Below are 16,267 nucleotides of genomic sequence, written 5' to 3' on the forward strand. Positions count from 1 at the left end.
TGCGAGCCTTTTTCTTTGCACAACGTGGAGCAAGTTTACACCATTCACAGGCTCAATATAAACGTCTTCCATTGGCTTCCAATTTTTCAGTTTACTTCTTCAAACAATTTTCACTAGAAAACGCATTTATTTCCTTCACTAAAAAACATAAGCTCCTCCCCCTGCCTTTCTCTGCGTCTCGTTTGACGCCTAAAAAGAGAAAACGGGAGAAAAAATTATTCGGTTTTCTCCTGCCACTTCAAATTTTACTCTTCTTTCTCTTTGTTTTTTTCAAATCGATTTTCGAATAATTTGAATAGTTTTTTTCAGAAGGAAGAATGCTTCCCAGACTGGCAAAGTCATCTTTAATCCAACAGGGTAAACCAATTAATATATTTTGGATTCAACTGGGATTTATTTAGGAAATAATTTAACATATAATTTTTGATTTTGAAAAACCTAACCTGCAGCTTTTTAGTTCTTCTAGATACATTCATTTTCAACCCTTTTTACTTGCATCTTTGACCTAAAACACATTGAAAAAGAAACAAACAACACTTTTTTGATTCTCTTATCAGTTTATCAGTATCACAAACATTAACGAAGGCAATTGATTTTTCTCGAGTAAAACCGAATAGGGAAAAGATCAGAAAAACTGAACGATAAAATCGAAGTTTTGGTAAATTGGCAGGTATTTTGATATTCACCACATGTTTCAATTTGGAAGATTAAAAAAACAAAATTTTCTGAAATTTTAAAAAAATACTAAAACACTTCAACACCATGAGAATGTTTCCAAAAAATGCTCTGACTCAATTGAAACGTTTATTTTAGTGCGTGGAGTTTCGGCGATTGCAAATGCCGAGCCATCTGGACCTAGTATTTCAACGAGCATTCCTGGACCAAAGTCAAAGGCGTTGAAACAGGAAATGGATAAAGTTCATGTAAGAATTGAGATATCGAAAGTTAAATGGTTTTTTTAAACATCATGGACCTTAAAATACCTTCAAATTGTGATAACTTATTTTTTATATCTATTCTAAATCTTATACGCTCATTATGTATTGGTTTTAGTTTTTGACAATTATTCAGTGGCGAAATCGCTTGAAATTACTTTTCAAACAAAAACTTTGGCTGAACTTTCTGACAACTTGCTCAACAGAAGCTCAACATTGTCAATTTGATTCTAAATTATTAAGAATTATAAGATAGATAAATTATAATTTTAGATTACAAAACATTATTAGCTATTTAATGGTCACACAATTGCGAAGAATTTCGAGCCATTCAGTTCAATTTTCAAATCAAAAACCAACATCTCAACTCCGTAATTACATGAACATCACATTCTTACCCTTATCACAGAACGAATGAAATTCGTCTCAGAAATATTACACTTTCTCTGGTCAACTGACAACTGACATTCAGGAGTTTTGATTATTTGATTTTAGTTTTTTTAATTTCAAATCTTCAATTTCATTGATAATACAAAAAATAAAATAATATTTCAAGGAAATTTAAATTTTATACATATTGTCAAAAATACTGTAGTTATGAAACATATGAATCATTCCAAATGCAATATGAGATTTCAAAATTTTATAAAAATTAAAAAAATTTTTTTTCAGCAAACTACATCCGTTCGTTTCCATGTCGACTACGAGAAATCATTCGGAAATTACGTTGTAGATGCTGATGGTTAGTTTTTATTTTCAGTTTACACACCAGGATTTAATTTAGGAAATGCACTTCTCGATGTCTATACTCAAATATCATCTCTTCCTTTGGGATACAATCATCCAGATTTGGTTAAGGTCGCTTCGCAGCCACATTTGATTGTGAGTTTTTATAAATTGATTTCAAAATCAATTTTTGAACCTCTTACAATCAATTGGAGCATTCGAACTTAGCCTTCCATGTACGCATGAAAATGTTTTACGCCGCATCCGCATTCAGGCACAAATACAGAAATTAGGCGGTAGGCAGTCAGGCAGGCAGGAGGAAGGCACATAATGACCATATTTTCACATTAACCGTACACCTAGAAACCAGTAAAAAATTAAATATTAAGTGATTTGCCTGTCTGTAATATTTGGATAAAACTAAAGAAAACAAGATACTTACTGAAAAGTTGAGAAATGTATTAGAAAATAAATTTTCAGACATCTCTTGTTTCTCGTCCAGCTCTTGGATCCTTCCCACGTACCGACTTTGCTGATGGAATTTCTCATGCTCTTACATCAATTGCTCCAAAAGGATTGAAGGCAGTTCAAACAATGCTTTGCGGTACATCGGCCAACGAGAATGCAATCAAAACTGCATTTATCTGGTATCAAGCTCAGAGAAGAGGAGGTCTTGGACCAGATGCTCTTCATTTGGAAAGCTGCATGAATCAACAGAAACCAGGAACTCCAAATCTTTCAGTTATGGGATTTGAAGGAGCTTTCCATGGAAGATCTTTGTGCATGTTGTCGGTTACCAGAAGTAAGCCAATTCATAAGGTATTTCAAAGTTTTATTTCGAAACAATTCTAATTAATTATTTTCAGGTTGATATTCCAGCATTTGACTGGCCAATTGCCAAGTTCCCCCGTTATAAGTATCCACTTGACCAGAATGTTGCATACAATAAGAAGCAAGATCAGGAGTGTCTTGCTGACGTTGAAGCGAAGATTTCCGAATGGAAACGTCGTGATAATGATGTAGCTGCAATTATTGTTGAACCAATTCAAGCAGAAGGTGGAGATCATTATGGAAGTCCAGCATTCTTCCAAGGCCTCCGTGATATTACTTCTAAACATGGAATTGTATTCATTGTTGATGAAGTTCAAACTGGAGGTGGAGCAACTGGAGATATCTGGGCTCATGATCACTGGAACTTGAGCTCTCCACCAGATATGGTCACATTCTCAAAGAAACTTTTGACAGGAGGATACTTCTACGGAGAACATCTCCGAGTTAAGGAGGCTTACCGTATTTACAACACATGGATGGGAGATCCGACCAAGCTTCTTCTTTTGGAAAAGGCTGTTGAGGTTATTAAGAGAGATGGATTGATTGAGCAGAGCAGAGAAGTTGGAGCTGAATTCCAAAAGAGACTTGGAGAACTTCAAGCATCGTCTGGAGGAAAGTTGGATCAAGCCAGAGGAAGAGGAACTTTTGCCGCCGTTGACTTCCCATCTGGATCTTTGAGAGACAAATTTGTTGACTTGGTAAGCAGAATTAATAGTGATAAATGTCAAATTCAGCCATCTTACATTTATATATTAAATTTCTTAAACTTCAATTTAATTTTAGGCCATCAGCAACGGACTTCACTGTGGAGGATGTGGAGACCGTTCACTTCGTTTCCGTCCATCACTCGTCTACACCAAAAAACATTTGGATCTGACTTTCGATCTTCTCGACAAGACTTTGAAGGGATTGTAATCATTTTTTCTTTTGTTTTCTCTTTAAAGCTGTATCCATTTTATTTGCTTCGCTGACCATCTAGCTTGTTATTATTTCAAAATATAATTAATAAATTAAATATTCATTTATAATGACACCGGAAATTGATTTTTTATTGTTTCTTCTCGGGAAGTTATACTTCGGATCGATTCCAATTGAATTTATAAATTTTTAGACACGTGTTCCTCCGACTAGCTGTGACATCTTTTCATAGATTATCTCGATTTCTTGCTGAAAACAAAATAATTTGGTATTGGAAAATGAGATAATTCGATTTTCACCTTCGAGGCAAAAATACCACACTGAATTTCGGTATACGATGAAAGAACCTGTACCACGTCAACACAACCCGTTGTCTCCAGTTGACACGCTAAAGTTGTGGCTGCACAAATACTGAATGCAAGTGCTGTATCATCTGAATATTCATCAATTTTGTTATAAATATAATATAATTAAAGTTTAAAGTATTTACAGATCATAGTATGTACGTTTCTACGCACACTACCATTTTTAAACTAGAACCAAAGGGGTTTTTATAAACTCCAAATTTGTGTTACAAAATTTTTTTGAACCAAAAATATTGATAGATATCAAGCTATACTCACCATTAAACAAAATAGAAAGTGATAATGTAGAAGTACTATCTGTTGGTGATGGAACACTTGGTGGGTATTTATGAGCCAGAATAAGCAATGGAGCATCATGATAAGTGATCCTCTGTTTTTGAACATTTTCAATTTCCCTCCAAAAATCAGTATCCAAATCTGCTCTTGACACATTCACAATTCGAACACACAGTTGTTGATCATCTTTTTGGAGCAGGACAAAGTTATCTCCGTGTTGAAGTTGAATTTCACCATCGTATATACAACTGGGAAGTTTTCTCCAAAACGAGTCTCGTTGGTTTAGAATCACAATTGTTTGAACTTTTTGTTGCCATGTTAATCTCCAAAGATCTTCACATTCATTACCCCATGATCCGACCATGAATTCATCAGATCTATGGTATCCTGGGAGTGTTATGACGTCTGATTCAATTAGACATCGAGGTTGATGTTTGCAATCACAGATATCCTTGAATAAATACTAAAGTTGAGAGGAGTTAGAAAAATATCTAATACAAACCTCAAATTGCAACTGCATTCTTGTTTTTCCGTTCAAATTTTCTTCGGATAAGTAATGCAGGTATCTCATAAAAAGGTCTGAATGAACTCGTGTGATTCCGTGACGAATCAATTGCCGGATAGCTTCGTGGCAGAAAATATATTGCTCCTGAAATCAGAAGTTTTGATACTAAGATTTCAAAGAAAGTAGATATTCTTACCAAAGTCTGCACCAATTTCGCTCTTTGTCTTCTCATATGTGTCAAATGTCCTTGAACATTGAGTCTTCGGAAACTAATCAAATGCCTTCTCATGCTATCAACAAGGATATATGAACCAGATCTACCAACTCCGGCGCTGAAAATATAAAATTAAAACTAAAATTCTCGGATTTCAGAATAACATACCTGCAATGAACTACAACGGGTCCGGTGGAATGAATATCGGAAGTGTAATGAACAAAGCTTAAAAGTGGGAAAACAGACGAAGGAACTCCATGATCCGGCCATCCCATAAAGTGAAGCTGATGGACTTTCCGTTCAACAGCTGGCACTGCTTTTGCAATTTTCAAATCCAATATTCGATGAGAAAAGTGGGCATTTGTAGATTCTGATACCAAAGTGACCTGATAATTTCCAAAAGTTTGCGGAGAATCCTGTTGTGATGGCCAGTATTGATCGCATTTTCTCTGAAATTTGAGATGTTTAAAAGTCAAAATTTATATAAGTTACCTTTCCATCTTCAACCATATTTGTGATGCATACAATAATATTGCTCCGTTCTTGCCAAATCATACTCCAGAAATCGGAAAATGTGGATGGAAGTGGAGCTTGTGTTGCGATGTAGGCATTACGTTCATTGCATGACTGGAATAATTAACTTGAAAGTTTTTGACTGAAAATGAAGTTTCAAAGGAATTTGGAAATACTCGAAGACAAAGTTTTCTTGCTTTTTGCAAACGAACTTTTTTATTTCAAAAACTTACATCAACATAGTTGGCATTGATATAATCATTTCCAGTTGGAGAATTGAGACGTATCCTGGTCGCTTCTATGGCCCCAATATTATTGTACCTATTCTTCTGTGAATTCTCATCAGAAGAGGAATTCGACTCTCCAGAATCCACTGAATCTATTCCAGATGTTTGAGATTCGAGAATTTGAAACTGTGTTTTGAACTTTAATGAATCGTTTCTATTGAGATCTTCGACGTATCCATAGAACAATTCAACCGGTATATCTTCTTGACCAGCGGAATCTGAATTTAATTCCATGGGTTTTTTTAGAAGTATTAAAATTTCCGGCTTACCGTAAACTAAAGGACTAATTTCTTCTAAATAGACACACTTTTCCTTCTTCTTCAGAAGATGCTTGAAGTTCATAGATCCACGTGCAAAATGTACAATCACAAAACAAATGAATGCAAAAATAATGATTGCAAAGATCACGATGAGGACAGAAATGTATCGTGGATTTCCAGCTGATGATGTCAATTTTGCACATTTTTCACCCGGGGAGCAGAATGAGCTCTGATATGAACATTTATCTGAAAATTATATTTTTGAAAATTTTTTAAAAAATAAACTAAAAACCTTTCAAAATAAATTGATGACTATCACTATATTTTCCTATTAAAATAGTTGAATTATCAATTGTACTTCTTTCCAAAACAATGATTCTAAGTGTATATTCATCATAGAGTGACAGATCAATTATATCTAGCTGAAAATAGCATTTTTATTATTTTAGGATTTTCAATTTAAAAACTTACACTTAACATTGTAGTATTAAATTGCAAAGATGTAGTTTGATTCGTGACTTTTACTGTGAAAGTTGGCGACTTCTTCGAACTGAAAATTATAATTTTTATATAGTTTGTAATTTATAAACGAACTTGACACTTGGTTCATAATTCCATCGCAATTTCACTCCATTTTTACAATCAAAATTCAAATCTTTGAATGTAACAGTTCCCGGCTCACCAACATCTGTTTGAGCAACACTATCCGCACTTTGGGCACCTTCTCCTTTGATTGTTGAGGCAGAGACTCGGATACGGTATTGGGTATTTGGATCTGAAAAAGTTCAAGGATTTGAAATAATTTGGTTTTATTCTGACGAAAAGTCAATGTATAATTTCAAAGTGTTCAAGCCTAGGTGTCCGTATACATTCTTCAGAATAAATTTTAAGTATATTTTTATGCTATGTTTTAAAAAGTATTTCTTTAAAATATGTTTTCTCAAATGTATGGTACACTGAATTCCAAGTTAGGCTTCTCGGGTTTTTGTGTTTTGCAACCAAATTTGATTTTTCATTTTCTCTACATGCTGATTAAAAAACCGAGTTCAATAAATTGAGATTAATATCGCAAAAGTTTCAAGCATTAATTTCCAAACTCACTTAGATCCACCAATCGATATTTGAACAGTTTCGATTTGACACCATTTGGACTCACATTTAAATGTTCAATTTTCCATTGATCTTCATTTTTTGCCTGAAAAATTTCAAAATTTGCAAACACTGTAAAAACATAATACTTACTTTGTAATACAAATGATATTTTATAACTTTTTCAGTTGCATTCAATGGTGGCGCTGGCCATAGAACCGTAATTTCTGGTTTCCCGACAACGGGCAAAGTCGTGATTGTACTTGGTGACCAATTTGGAACGGAATCTTCTGTATGAAAAACCAATGTTGCCTGAGGACTTGTTCCAAATCCATTATCTGCTTCAATTGCCAATGCATAATCAGTGGAAGGTGACAGAGCACATATTGTCAATGGAGTGGAAGTTGGCTTGTCAAATGTCATTTTTCGTGGAATAGTTTCATTCACGGCTTGAATTAAAACCAGATATTTGTCCAGTTCACCATTCATCTCATCTGGGGGTGTTATTGTAACTTCAACACATTCTGATGTTATGTTTCTAATTTTTTGAATTTGTGGAGGTCTGTTCGGTGATTCTCCGAGTGTTCGGAATGTGGTCTCTGGTCCAAAATCACTGCTTCCAGCGGAGTTTTCAGCTCGTACCGAGAATGCATAAAGTGTGTATGGAGATAGGTTATCCACGATTACAGTAGTCGCATTTGAAGGAGCAGCCATCACAAATCTGAAAGTTATGAACTGAAATCTCAAAACTTTTGGGTGGTATCAATCACCTTGTGTTATCAGAAACGGTGCGAACTGAAACTGAAAATCGAAGAATTGGTCGATGAGCTCTGGCAGCATTATGTGTCCAAACAAGAGTAATTGAACGATTTGTGAATGTTTTGATTTCTGGAGATGACGGTGCAACTGGTTTTACTAAAAATATTACTTATTAAAATCCCTTCGAAAGCTCTCAGAATGCTCTGACAAGTCCAACATTTGGAATTAATTTTGTTCAATTCTTTTAATTTAAATTGAAATTTCTCATAGTTCCTGATAATCTATCATACATCTCAAATGCCCATATCTTTCCCATTTCTTTCTTTTCACCTGCCCATTTAAACCCGACCAATTACTTATTCCACAAGACGGCTTAAGAAAAAGGTCAAGAGCACATATATACCTATCATTATTATTATACTTCAGGAATGAATACGGATTTATGATACCTCACAGATTTGGATGACTGGTTTCAAAAAAGGAAAAAATTTTCTCGAAGGACAGAAAAGTGCTGAGAACGTTCTAATATTCATTATAAATCCATTTTAAAATATTTTAAAACTTTATTCTGAAAGAAAAGTTTTCATTCAATCCCTAAATAAAAAGTGCAGAATTTTGAAAATTCGAAACAGAGATTTCAAATCACGAACAGAAATTGATGCAATTTTCAAAACACTTGAAATTCAATTGTGACCGCCCGTCCGTCCTCTTTTACTTCAAAATGTCATCTGCACAAAAGAGTAAAGTAAGTACCCTTCAGATTTGGAATTTATTAAAAAAATGTTACTGGAAGATTAAAATAGTTTTCATTGGAGATGGAAGTGATCGGAAATGACATGATAAAAAAATGTGAAAATGTTTATCTTTTTGAAAAATTGTAGGGACTTGTTGGGCAGGCAAGTTTTCCGGCATGAATGAATGAAGGCACCTAGTGCCTGCCTGCCTCCCGTCATTCGGCTTACTTTTCAGTGTCTGACCTTGAAGGTAAACATTTTTGTGTCTAACTGGAAAACTTAAATGCCGTCTGGGTCTCCACTTTCTTCAAAAAAAAAAGTCAAACTCCCTAACTATATGCTTTTTCACATTTCGGACTCTTGACCAAACTCTTGTAACACACATAGAAAATATAGCAGCTCATTGAAAATGCGATAATTGCGCCACAGAAGAGGACGAGCAGTAATTTCGTTGGATAAGTTATGTGGCTCTTGTTGAATACTGGATTAGGTGTGAAGAGGGAGTGAAAACGGAAAACAATTAATTGGGTCTCGACACGAAAAACGTGTATGTGACACAAAGCGGATGAGCAAAATGTGCAACGAGACGGGAAAATTCGAGGATTCTGAGAAAAGGTATTTACTTGTTAGGGAATTAAATTAACACACCGATAAAAAGTAAGTTATTTAAAAAATTAGCATGTAATTAAAACAAATCTCCAACGTTTCCTCACTGTATTTAATGGTTATTCTCTACGATAAACTTTCAAAAGTTCCAAAAGTATATTTAATGAAACTATCGCACTTTTTGATATTTCAATTTTCATGCATACGACAGGTAGGCATAAACATGCCTGCCTTCAAGAATGCCTCCGTTTGCCACGAGTACCTACGTTAGACATGACTATCGTAGAAAACCTACTGACTAGAACACTTGTTTAGTTCAATTCTTTCAATTTTTCCCTTTCTTCTCGCCCGTTTGGTTATTTGTGAATAGCTGTGATTTCATAATCCCCTCATAAAATTGACGGGTCTCACTCTCATTCCTTTCGTCCAGTACCACAAAAGTGGGTGAGAGGAATGAGTGAAGAAGATACCAATCTAGATGAGTGTCTTTGTTCTATCAATTTCAGGAACTATTTCACAAGAAACCCAAGGGAACACCCCACCGAAATTCCTATGAATTATCTGATGAAAAGTGCTCTCTAAACTGGGTGGCCCCCCAAAAAGTTGACTCATAGTTGATGGTACACTCAAATCTTTTTTAAATCTTTTGGTTCTCATTTGCCAAAGTGGGCTGATTTATGGAGCATGACTCTCAAAAGGACATAAAGTAATCCTCATGTTTTTTTTGGTGTTAAGAAGACCTACCCATAACTGCAAGTTCTTGTGTAGCCGTGCTCTGTGGTGATGAAAACAATGGATCTGTTTCAAGCCGACATCGATATGTTCCAGAATCTTCTGGAGTGACTGGAGATACTCGAAGTGTGTAGAATGGACGGATGAGTTGATATCGCCCATCAGATACCCACCACTGACGGGAAGAATCCGCGAGAATGTCCTGAAAATTGTTAAAATGATTTTATTATCTATCAACTATTGATACCACTCTGGGCTTTTAATATCAAGTATTCAGTTGTAAAAATGTTGCTTGAAATATAAATTTTTTTTTGAAACAAATTTGCATATTTTTTCATAAGTTTTGTTTCATAGAAATAAACCAATTTTGATAAGATTTTGTCTTTTCAGTACATTTTTTACATTGTTTTCATAGGAAATTTTTGCTCAGTAAATCGATGTATGTAAATGGTTTTTTAAAATTTATCTTTAACTTTCAAAATCCCAATTTCTTTATATATGTTATTTCTTCCAATTCACCACTTCATGCCAATATATGTATAAATGCAGGTGCAATTGACAGATCCCTTTTCCATTTATCTGTGAGCATGCCGTTCCTAACGGTGTCAAATGACGGGCGGCCCCGGAAGGTCCTTCAGTGTTTGTTCAAACACCGGAATAACATCCGGGAGACCGCCTATGCCTTTCCCATCCAACTGTCTTCTCTGCGTCTCTTCCAATCACTACACTATTTTCATCAGGCAGATGGTCGGTAGTTTGGTAGTTTTCACCAAATTAGTCATCCTTTGTTTGACACTACTATGCCTATACTGTGATTTTTGAATAAACATCTACATACATTCATGAACTGAATATCTAAATGGTGCAGAACATAAGTTTCAAAGGGAAAATAAAATGCAAAAAAACTAGTTTAAAAATCTAAATATTTCAGAGTTTTTCAAGTACTCTCGGTGGTTCCGTGGTGCCCAGTTGTCAATAATTCAGTTGAAAACCACGCACTTACTAAACTCAATTGAAAGATCTTTGGATGACTATGAGAATTTTCAGACATTTCAGATTTTCTTCGAACGAGTATCCTCGAGTTCTATTGAGTATATAAAACTGACAATATTGACACGTGATTGCGTAACTCAATGTTTAATCACAGTATAACAATTACCATATGACCTTAGGATTGCCTTAAGCTGTGGTCGGAGGATAACTACGTAATATTACTAAGATGACGTGGCATATGTTTTTCGAAAATATACATTTGGTTTTGATGGCCTGTTCCAGAATAAGCATTACATATTCTAAAACCCTTTCCATAATCTGTTCCCGAAGAAAGATGTTCCCTTTGCTCCGCGAGCCCACACGCATTCACAAGAACGCATGAAAATCTGACGTTTCCGGTAAAGTCATCCCGTCTAGATATTATTTATTTTGAAGGTTTTATAGTGAGACGGGCGAATCAAATGGGATTGTTCCGGTCTTTTTTCTTCACGATTTTTGAATAAAGTGGAGATTTTTAAGAGGAATAACCTAAGACTGGGATAACATAATAAGGATAAGCTTCAAGAAACATGATACAAAATTGAATTGCTAAAAGGCATGGAAAGAATCGTAGAGTCAAGACACTTTTTTCGAGAAGATACAGGAAATCTGATTTGTTCTTTCTTTTCTTTCAATTTTTCTTCCTTTTTTGTACGCGGATCTAACAAGTTGTACAACATGCTTCGAGAGTTTCCAATAGTTTTGAAAAGTGACTCCGTTCGGGGAGCAGTTAACGAGTGCCAATTGAGTAATGATGCAGGAAGGCGATACCACAATGGAATTTAGTATTGTGTAAATACATTTCCCGTTCGTCGTCTTCAAATGACTTCCCAAATAGACTTGCAAAAGTGTCAAAGTTACACTAGATCTCTCCTTAGAATGGCACGATTCCAGGAGAATGGTACTTAGAGAGAGGTTGAAGGCTCTTGACATAATGAATGACGCACGTGAACCCACTTTTCTTGAAGAGGTTTGAAAATGCACGAATTGTTTTAACTAAGCCAACTTTTGTTAGAATTTTGAAATATTCTTGGTTGCGTTTTGAAAAGTTTCACCAAAATTAGAGAAAGGGCATGTCATCATTATTTTCGCGAACAATTTTTAATTTTATCCATAATACAAAAAATGTTCAAAGACAAGCCTCAGTAACATCTACCTCCTTTCTAAAGAAAACTTGCACCTTGAACAACTTCCTAGAGTTGTAGTCACTAAAATCTAATGGAACAAAAGTTCCAAAGCCTCGTGCATCTTTCAGGAAATGTGTGTGGTTCGTGACTAATCTAATCTTCTCTCCTTTCGATTCCCTTTTTAAAACTGCTTCGAACAATTTCTTGGAGGTGTCCAACTAATGCACTACAAGCTGCCCATACAAGAAAAAACCACCAGATTCAGTGATTTCCCGTTCATTTTCTCGCGCACACTCGACTCTTGACCATATGTTACAAATGAGATATTTCTTGCCAATTACGTGTCCTACTGAGATTGATGATGACAGGAGACATTGAACATACGGTCGTCGTCGTTATTGTCACTTTTCATATGGAGAAGCTAGAATGTAGAATGTAGATATGGAGAAGAGAAGAAGAATATGGAGAAGCTATGGAGAAAATTTGGGAAATGGAATTGATAAGTTTGAAACTATTCGTATTTAATCCCAATTAAAAAGAAGAGAATATCAAAGGTCTGGGTTTAAAAAACACTTTGCAAGACGATCTTTTGTTTTCGAACAGTGAACTTATGCTTACAGAAACATGGGCCTACCGTGCGCCTCCTACGTACTGCCTGCATTTTTGCACAGTGTGGATTTATGAAAGGCCAATATCTTTGTGCCTACATGGTAAGTTTAAGTAAAACGAATGACTTCACAATTTACCTTCCCCCGTTCGATTGCTCACTTTTTTTTTGCAAAAGAATTCGTAGAGCCTTTCAGATTAAGACGTCCTCTTCTCTCCCTTTTTCTTTCGTTTTTTCTCCCTTCTTTTGTTCGAGAATATACTTGTCCGTTTTTTGTCAACGAGAAGAGGAGAGGAAATGAAAACGAAAATCTTGTAGTGCGAGAATCGAATTACACATTTATTTTTTTATATATTTTTTTGACATTTTCATCCGAGTTAGGGTCCCGATATTTTTCATAAGTAAAACACCGTACCTGTTGATAACTTGCAACTAATGAATCATCTTGAAACCAATCAAGTCGACGAACTAATCGAGGAGTTTCGAAATCTGGTGCCATGTGGGTTCTGAAAAGTAAGTATTATATGGTTTGCAAAACATGTCAATGTTCTATTTGCAGGCTGTCTATACGCGTCATTTCTATATTTAATAAGATCCAAAAAGCTCCGAAAAAGTTCTGACTTCCTGTTACTTTCAAACCTTTTAGAGGTCTCTCTTCGAAACTCTTAGAAACTTCCTTCGAACACACCGAATTTCCGTCTCTTTTCGTTTTTTCCGCTTGACAGCTTTAACCTGTGTCTCTTTGAATCTTTGACTACCTCAGCCACTATCGAAATTAAAAAGTCAGATATGCATTTAGCCGACGACACGCAAGCCTAAGATTGCACATAAAAGTACACATGATCTTATCGTAGAAACTTTTAGGAATGAAACTTCTTTATATGCATGAGAATGGGATTTTACTACAGCTTTTACAACTAAACAAGCTTGGTAAAATGTATGAAATATAGAAATGCGTATTTTGAGAAAGTTTAAAAATTTCTAGAAAACCTTCTAAATTTCTTTAAAGCCTTCAGGAGCAGAATTCTGAATTTACCATTGAAAAAATACAGTTTTCAGGCTTATTTAAAATTTCAAATTACTATATATATATTCATATTTTAAAACTAAATGTATACTTTAAAGACGAAGTATCTCTAGTTGGGAAAATGTTTAACTTGATTTAGTGCTAAAACGTATCAAAAAAAAAATCATAGTAAAAAATCATAGTTTCCAAAACAAGAAAAAACATAATTTTGTTTACTTGTAGTCAAAAGTTTCACATAAGGAGGTCAACCTAAAAATTGGCCTGAACGTTTTTGTGGAAAGTATTTTGGAAACTTTTTGAAATGTTTAAGAAATGACCATCGAACTATTATGAGTGAATTTAAACATAATCTTTGCAAATTGATTATCAAAAGTATAATCTTTACCTTATAAAATTCTCAGCTGGCGGACACCGCAACAAGGCCTCTGTTGCATTTTTCGAAGTGACTGAAATTGACTCGGCCGAGTCAAATTTCCAAAAGAGAAAAATAAGAAAGATGAAATGTTTCCGTGGCATTATAATGTGGTGATGTGCTGCTGGTGGATCATCTGCAAATTATTACATTTTAAACAGAAGATGCACATGACGGCGAAGCAGAGTCACGGAGCACAAAAAATGAAGTTGCGGGATATAAAATGAAAGATATAAAAATAGATGGAGACGAGTAAAAGGGGACGTTTTTTACAGAAAATGTCTATATCAAGGTGTTGAAGGTTTGAATCTTTTAGAGACTTGTCAAGCTTACATATACACACATTTTCATAGAATATTCTAGTAATATGTTAAGAAGACCGCTAGAACGAACGGATGCGCCTGGCGACTCGAAGTGGAAAAATGGAAAGAAGATGCGCGTAACTCAGTAAATATTTTCTGCTTTTCGACTTCCAATTTCACGATATCCTAACTGAAAACTCAGTTTTTTTTTCTTGAAAGACGTAGTGAGATAATGGAATTTTTGATGTAGACGAGTGTTTTTTTTGTTGTATATAAAAAAAGAAGTAGAAAATGGAAATCAGATACATCCATTTATACCACTCATTTGTTTGTCTTTAGTTAACGGGGCAAAAATAAAAGAAAACGAGGAGAAGGGCGGAGGCAAAAAGGGGGACTCTTGTGAGAAGAACACAAATAGGGGCGGGGTTTAGAGCAGAAGAGGAAAGGACTCCGAGTGGAGAAGTTGTCGCCTTCTTTATATGAATTGGAAATAAAATCAGAGATAAGTTTTAAAAAATCAAGATATTTGAAGTCAGAAACAGTGAAAATTTTATTAAGTGTTGTGATCAGCAAGTATTTCAAAAATCCATGTTAAACGCTGAGCAATCTGAAAATATTAACGTATGCATCGAAATTTGTTGAAATAGAAAAATATTAACTCCGGAAGCTCAAAAATTTCCATGCTCAAAATTAAAAATCTAAGACTCGTTGATCAGAAGCCGTGTAATATTGTTTGTTAATTGAAAAAAACAGACAAAAGCATTAAATATTTGTATTAGGATATGGTGATCCATTTTTCCGGATAACATATCTAGAAAATTTGTAAATCAGGAGATTGGTGGAGATGCAGAGATGATTCAACTTAAAATTTAGGTGATTGTTCCAAAAACAGTTTTTGCATACATTTGCAAGTTATTCAAATGAAAAAACTAGAGATTTTGAGTAAAAGTTTGATATTAGTAAGTATTGATGTCTAAAATATTAAACATTTATCTATATTCACAACAAATATCTAGAAACTATGACTTTGGGTGAGAACAGTATCTTCAAAAATTCAAAAATTCGGAAAGAAGTTTTGGCAAAATGGAAGATTCAAATTATCTCTAAAAAGTTGGTCCAAACTTGAAAATAAGATTAGGTATTTGAATATAAAAATATAATTTAAAGGTGGACTCAAACGAACAGATGGATCTCTAAAGTGAATTGAATGTGGAGACACATAAGCTAATGTGCGTCTGTGTGGAGGTTTATGTATTACGCGATTACGCGAATACGACGGAGCGTAAACGAAATATTTTCATGCCGGTTGACCACTGATGATGACTTACTAACTATTATGTAATGTTGTTTTGACCAGTGGATTTTGAACAAAAATTTCCATTCAAGAATAATAAATGATTACGTTTATAGGAAATTCCAAAAAAAGGAATGTTGAGCATTTGTTCCAACGATAGGTTACGGTACTTTTAAAAAATAACACATTTTTCGGTTGACAACAAATTGAAGGTGGATAATAGCCACGGGGGGAAATGCTTGAAATCCTTCGAAAACATCCCTGGTGCTGAGTAATTAAAATATACCGTTTTTCCTCTATTAATCTTGCCTGCAAGACTAATTTTCAATTGGTCCGTAGGTGTGTAAGACTAATAGAGGCTGCAAGACTAACTTTCGAAGGTACTATGACTTTGGAAAGTGTCAAACTTTTAATAGAAAACTTAACTCCATACCGTTCAAACAATGAAAATATATATATTTTTTCGCAAAATTTCATCAGTTATTGCTGAAGTCTCCACATAGTATTAGTGGTCAAGCAAAAAGAGGAGTGTAAGACTATTAGAGACCATACGGTAATTGTAAATATTCTACTACGAGTTTTTATTTTATTATAACGTTTCTTTTACTATTAATAATTTGACTTTAGACATTGCAAGCTACGAAAATGCTCGAAATTTAGAAAAAAATAGCAAAGTTTGCAAAAGTTTGGCAATTAACCAAAATCTTTGTTCCTTG

At 34.6% G+C, this 16,267-nt stretch overlaps 2 protein-coding genes and 6 non-coding genes across 10 annotated transcripts; 4 read left to right on the top strand and 4 right to left on the bottom strand.

The window, feature by feature from the left end:
• Positions 1-309: 309 nt before the first annotated feature.
• Positions 310-3,589, top strand: gta-1 (putative 4-aminobutyrate aminotransferase, mitochondrial; the record flags this gene model as incomplete). 2 transcript variants are annotated; one of them, NM_069461.6, is made up of 7 exons in its annotated part: positions 310-357; positions 814-923; positions 1,608-1,677; positions 1,720-1,817; positions 2,142-2,480; positions 2,528-3,190; positions 3,276-3,589. In NM_069461.6, the coding sequence occupies 7 exons, from the start codon at positions 318-320 to the stop codon at positions 3,405-3,407; spliced, it is 1,452 nt and encodes a 483-aa protein (NP_501862.1). The 2 variants fall into 2 exon arrangements, with proteins under 2 accessions (NP_501862.1, NP_001294091.1); NM_001307162.3 differs by lacking the exons at positions 310-357; positions 814-923; positions 1,608-1,677; positions 1,720-1,817 and having other exon boundaries at positions 2,256-2,480; positions 3,276-3,407.
• Positions 3,492-14,095, bottom strand: ptrg-1 (Tyrosine-protein phosphatase 4; the record flags this gene model as incomplete). 2 transcript variants are annotated; one of them, NM_001268541.3, is made up of 18 exons in its annotated part: positions 3,492-3,659; positions 3,710-3,843; positions 4,034-4,502; positions 4,554-4,700; positions 4,753-4,888; positions 4,939-5,219; positions 5,263-5,397; positions 5,517-5,788; positions 5,840-6,076; positions 6,123-6,252; positions 6,302-6,380; positions 6,425-6,605; positions 6,932-7,025; positions 7,073-7,640; positions 7,690-7,834; positions 9,763-9,952; positions 12,932-13,022; positions 13,929-14,095. In NM_001268541.3, the coding sequence occupies 18 exons, from the start codon at positions 14,057-14,059 to the stop codon at positions 3,600-3,602; spliced, it is 3,480 nt and encodes a 1,159-aa protein (NP_001255470.1). The 2 variants fall into 2 exon arrangements, with proteins under 2 accessions (NP_001255470.1, NP_001255471.1); NM_001268542.3 differs by lacking the exon at positions 13,929-14,095 and having other exon boundaries at positions 3,600-3,659; positions 12,932-13,015.
• On the top strand, positions 8,803-8,951 carry K04D7.13. The gene has a single exon (NR_056512.1). It is a non-coding gene; the product is annotated as an Unclassified non-coding RNA K04D7.13 (non-coding RNA).
• K04D7.12 lies at positions 9,350-9,752 on the bottom strand. Its single transcript, NR_056513.1, has one exon. It is a non-coding gene; the product is annotated as an Unclassified non-coding RNA K04D7.12 (non-coding RNA).
• K04D7.15 lies at positions 10,278-10,489 on the bottom strand. The gene has a single exon (NR_056514.1). It is a non-coding gene; the product is annotated as an Unclassified non-coding RNA K04D7.15 (non-coding RNA).
• Positions 10,374-10,511, top strand: K04D7.11. Its single transcript, NR_056515.1, has one exon. It is a non-coding gene; the product is annotated as an Unclassified non-coding RNA K04D7.11 (non-coding RNA).
• K04D7.16 lies at positions 12,704-12,830 on the bottom strand. Its single transcript, NR_056516.1, has one exon. It is a non-coding gene; the product is annotated as an Unclassified non-coding RNA K04D7.16 (non-coding RNA).
• Positions 13,202-13,417, top strand: K04D7.14. The gene has a single exon (NR_056517.1). It is a non-coding gene; the product is annotated as an Unclassified non-coding RNA K04D7.14 (non-coding RNA).
• Positions 14,096-16,267: the final 2,172 nt, after the last annotated feature.

The sequence above is a fragment of the Caenorhabditis elegans genome, chromosome IV (assembly GCF_000002985.6).
Source record: "Caenorhabditis elegans chromosome IV".
NCBI classification, from domain to species: domain Eukaryota; kingdom Metazoa; phylum Nematoda; class Chromadorea; order Rhabditida; family Rhabditidae; genus Caenorhabditis; species Caenorhabditis elegans.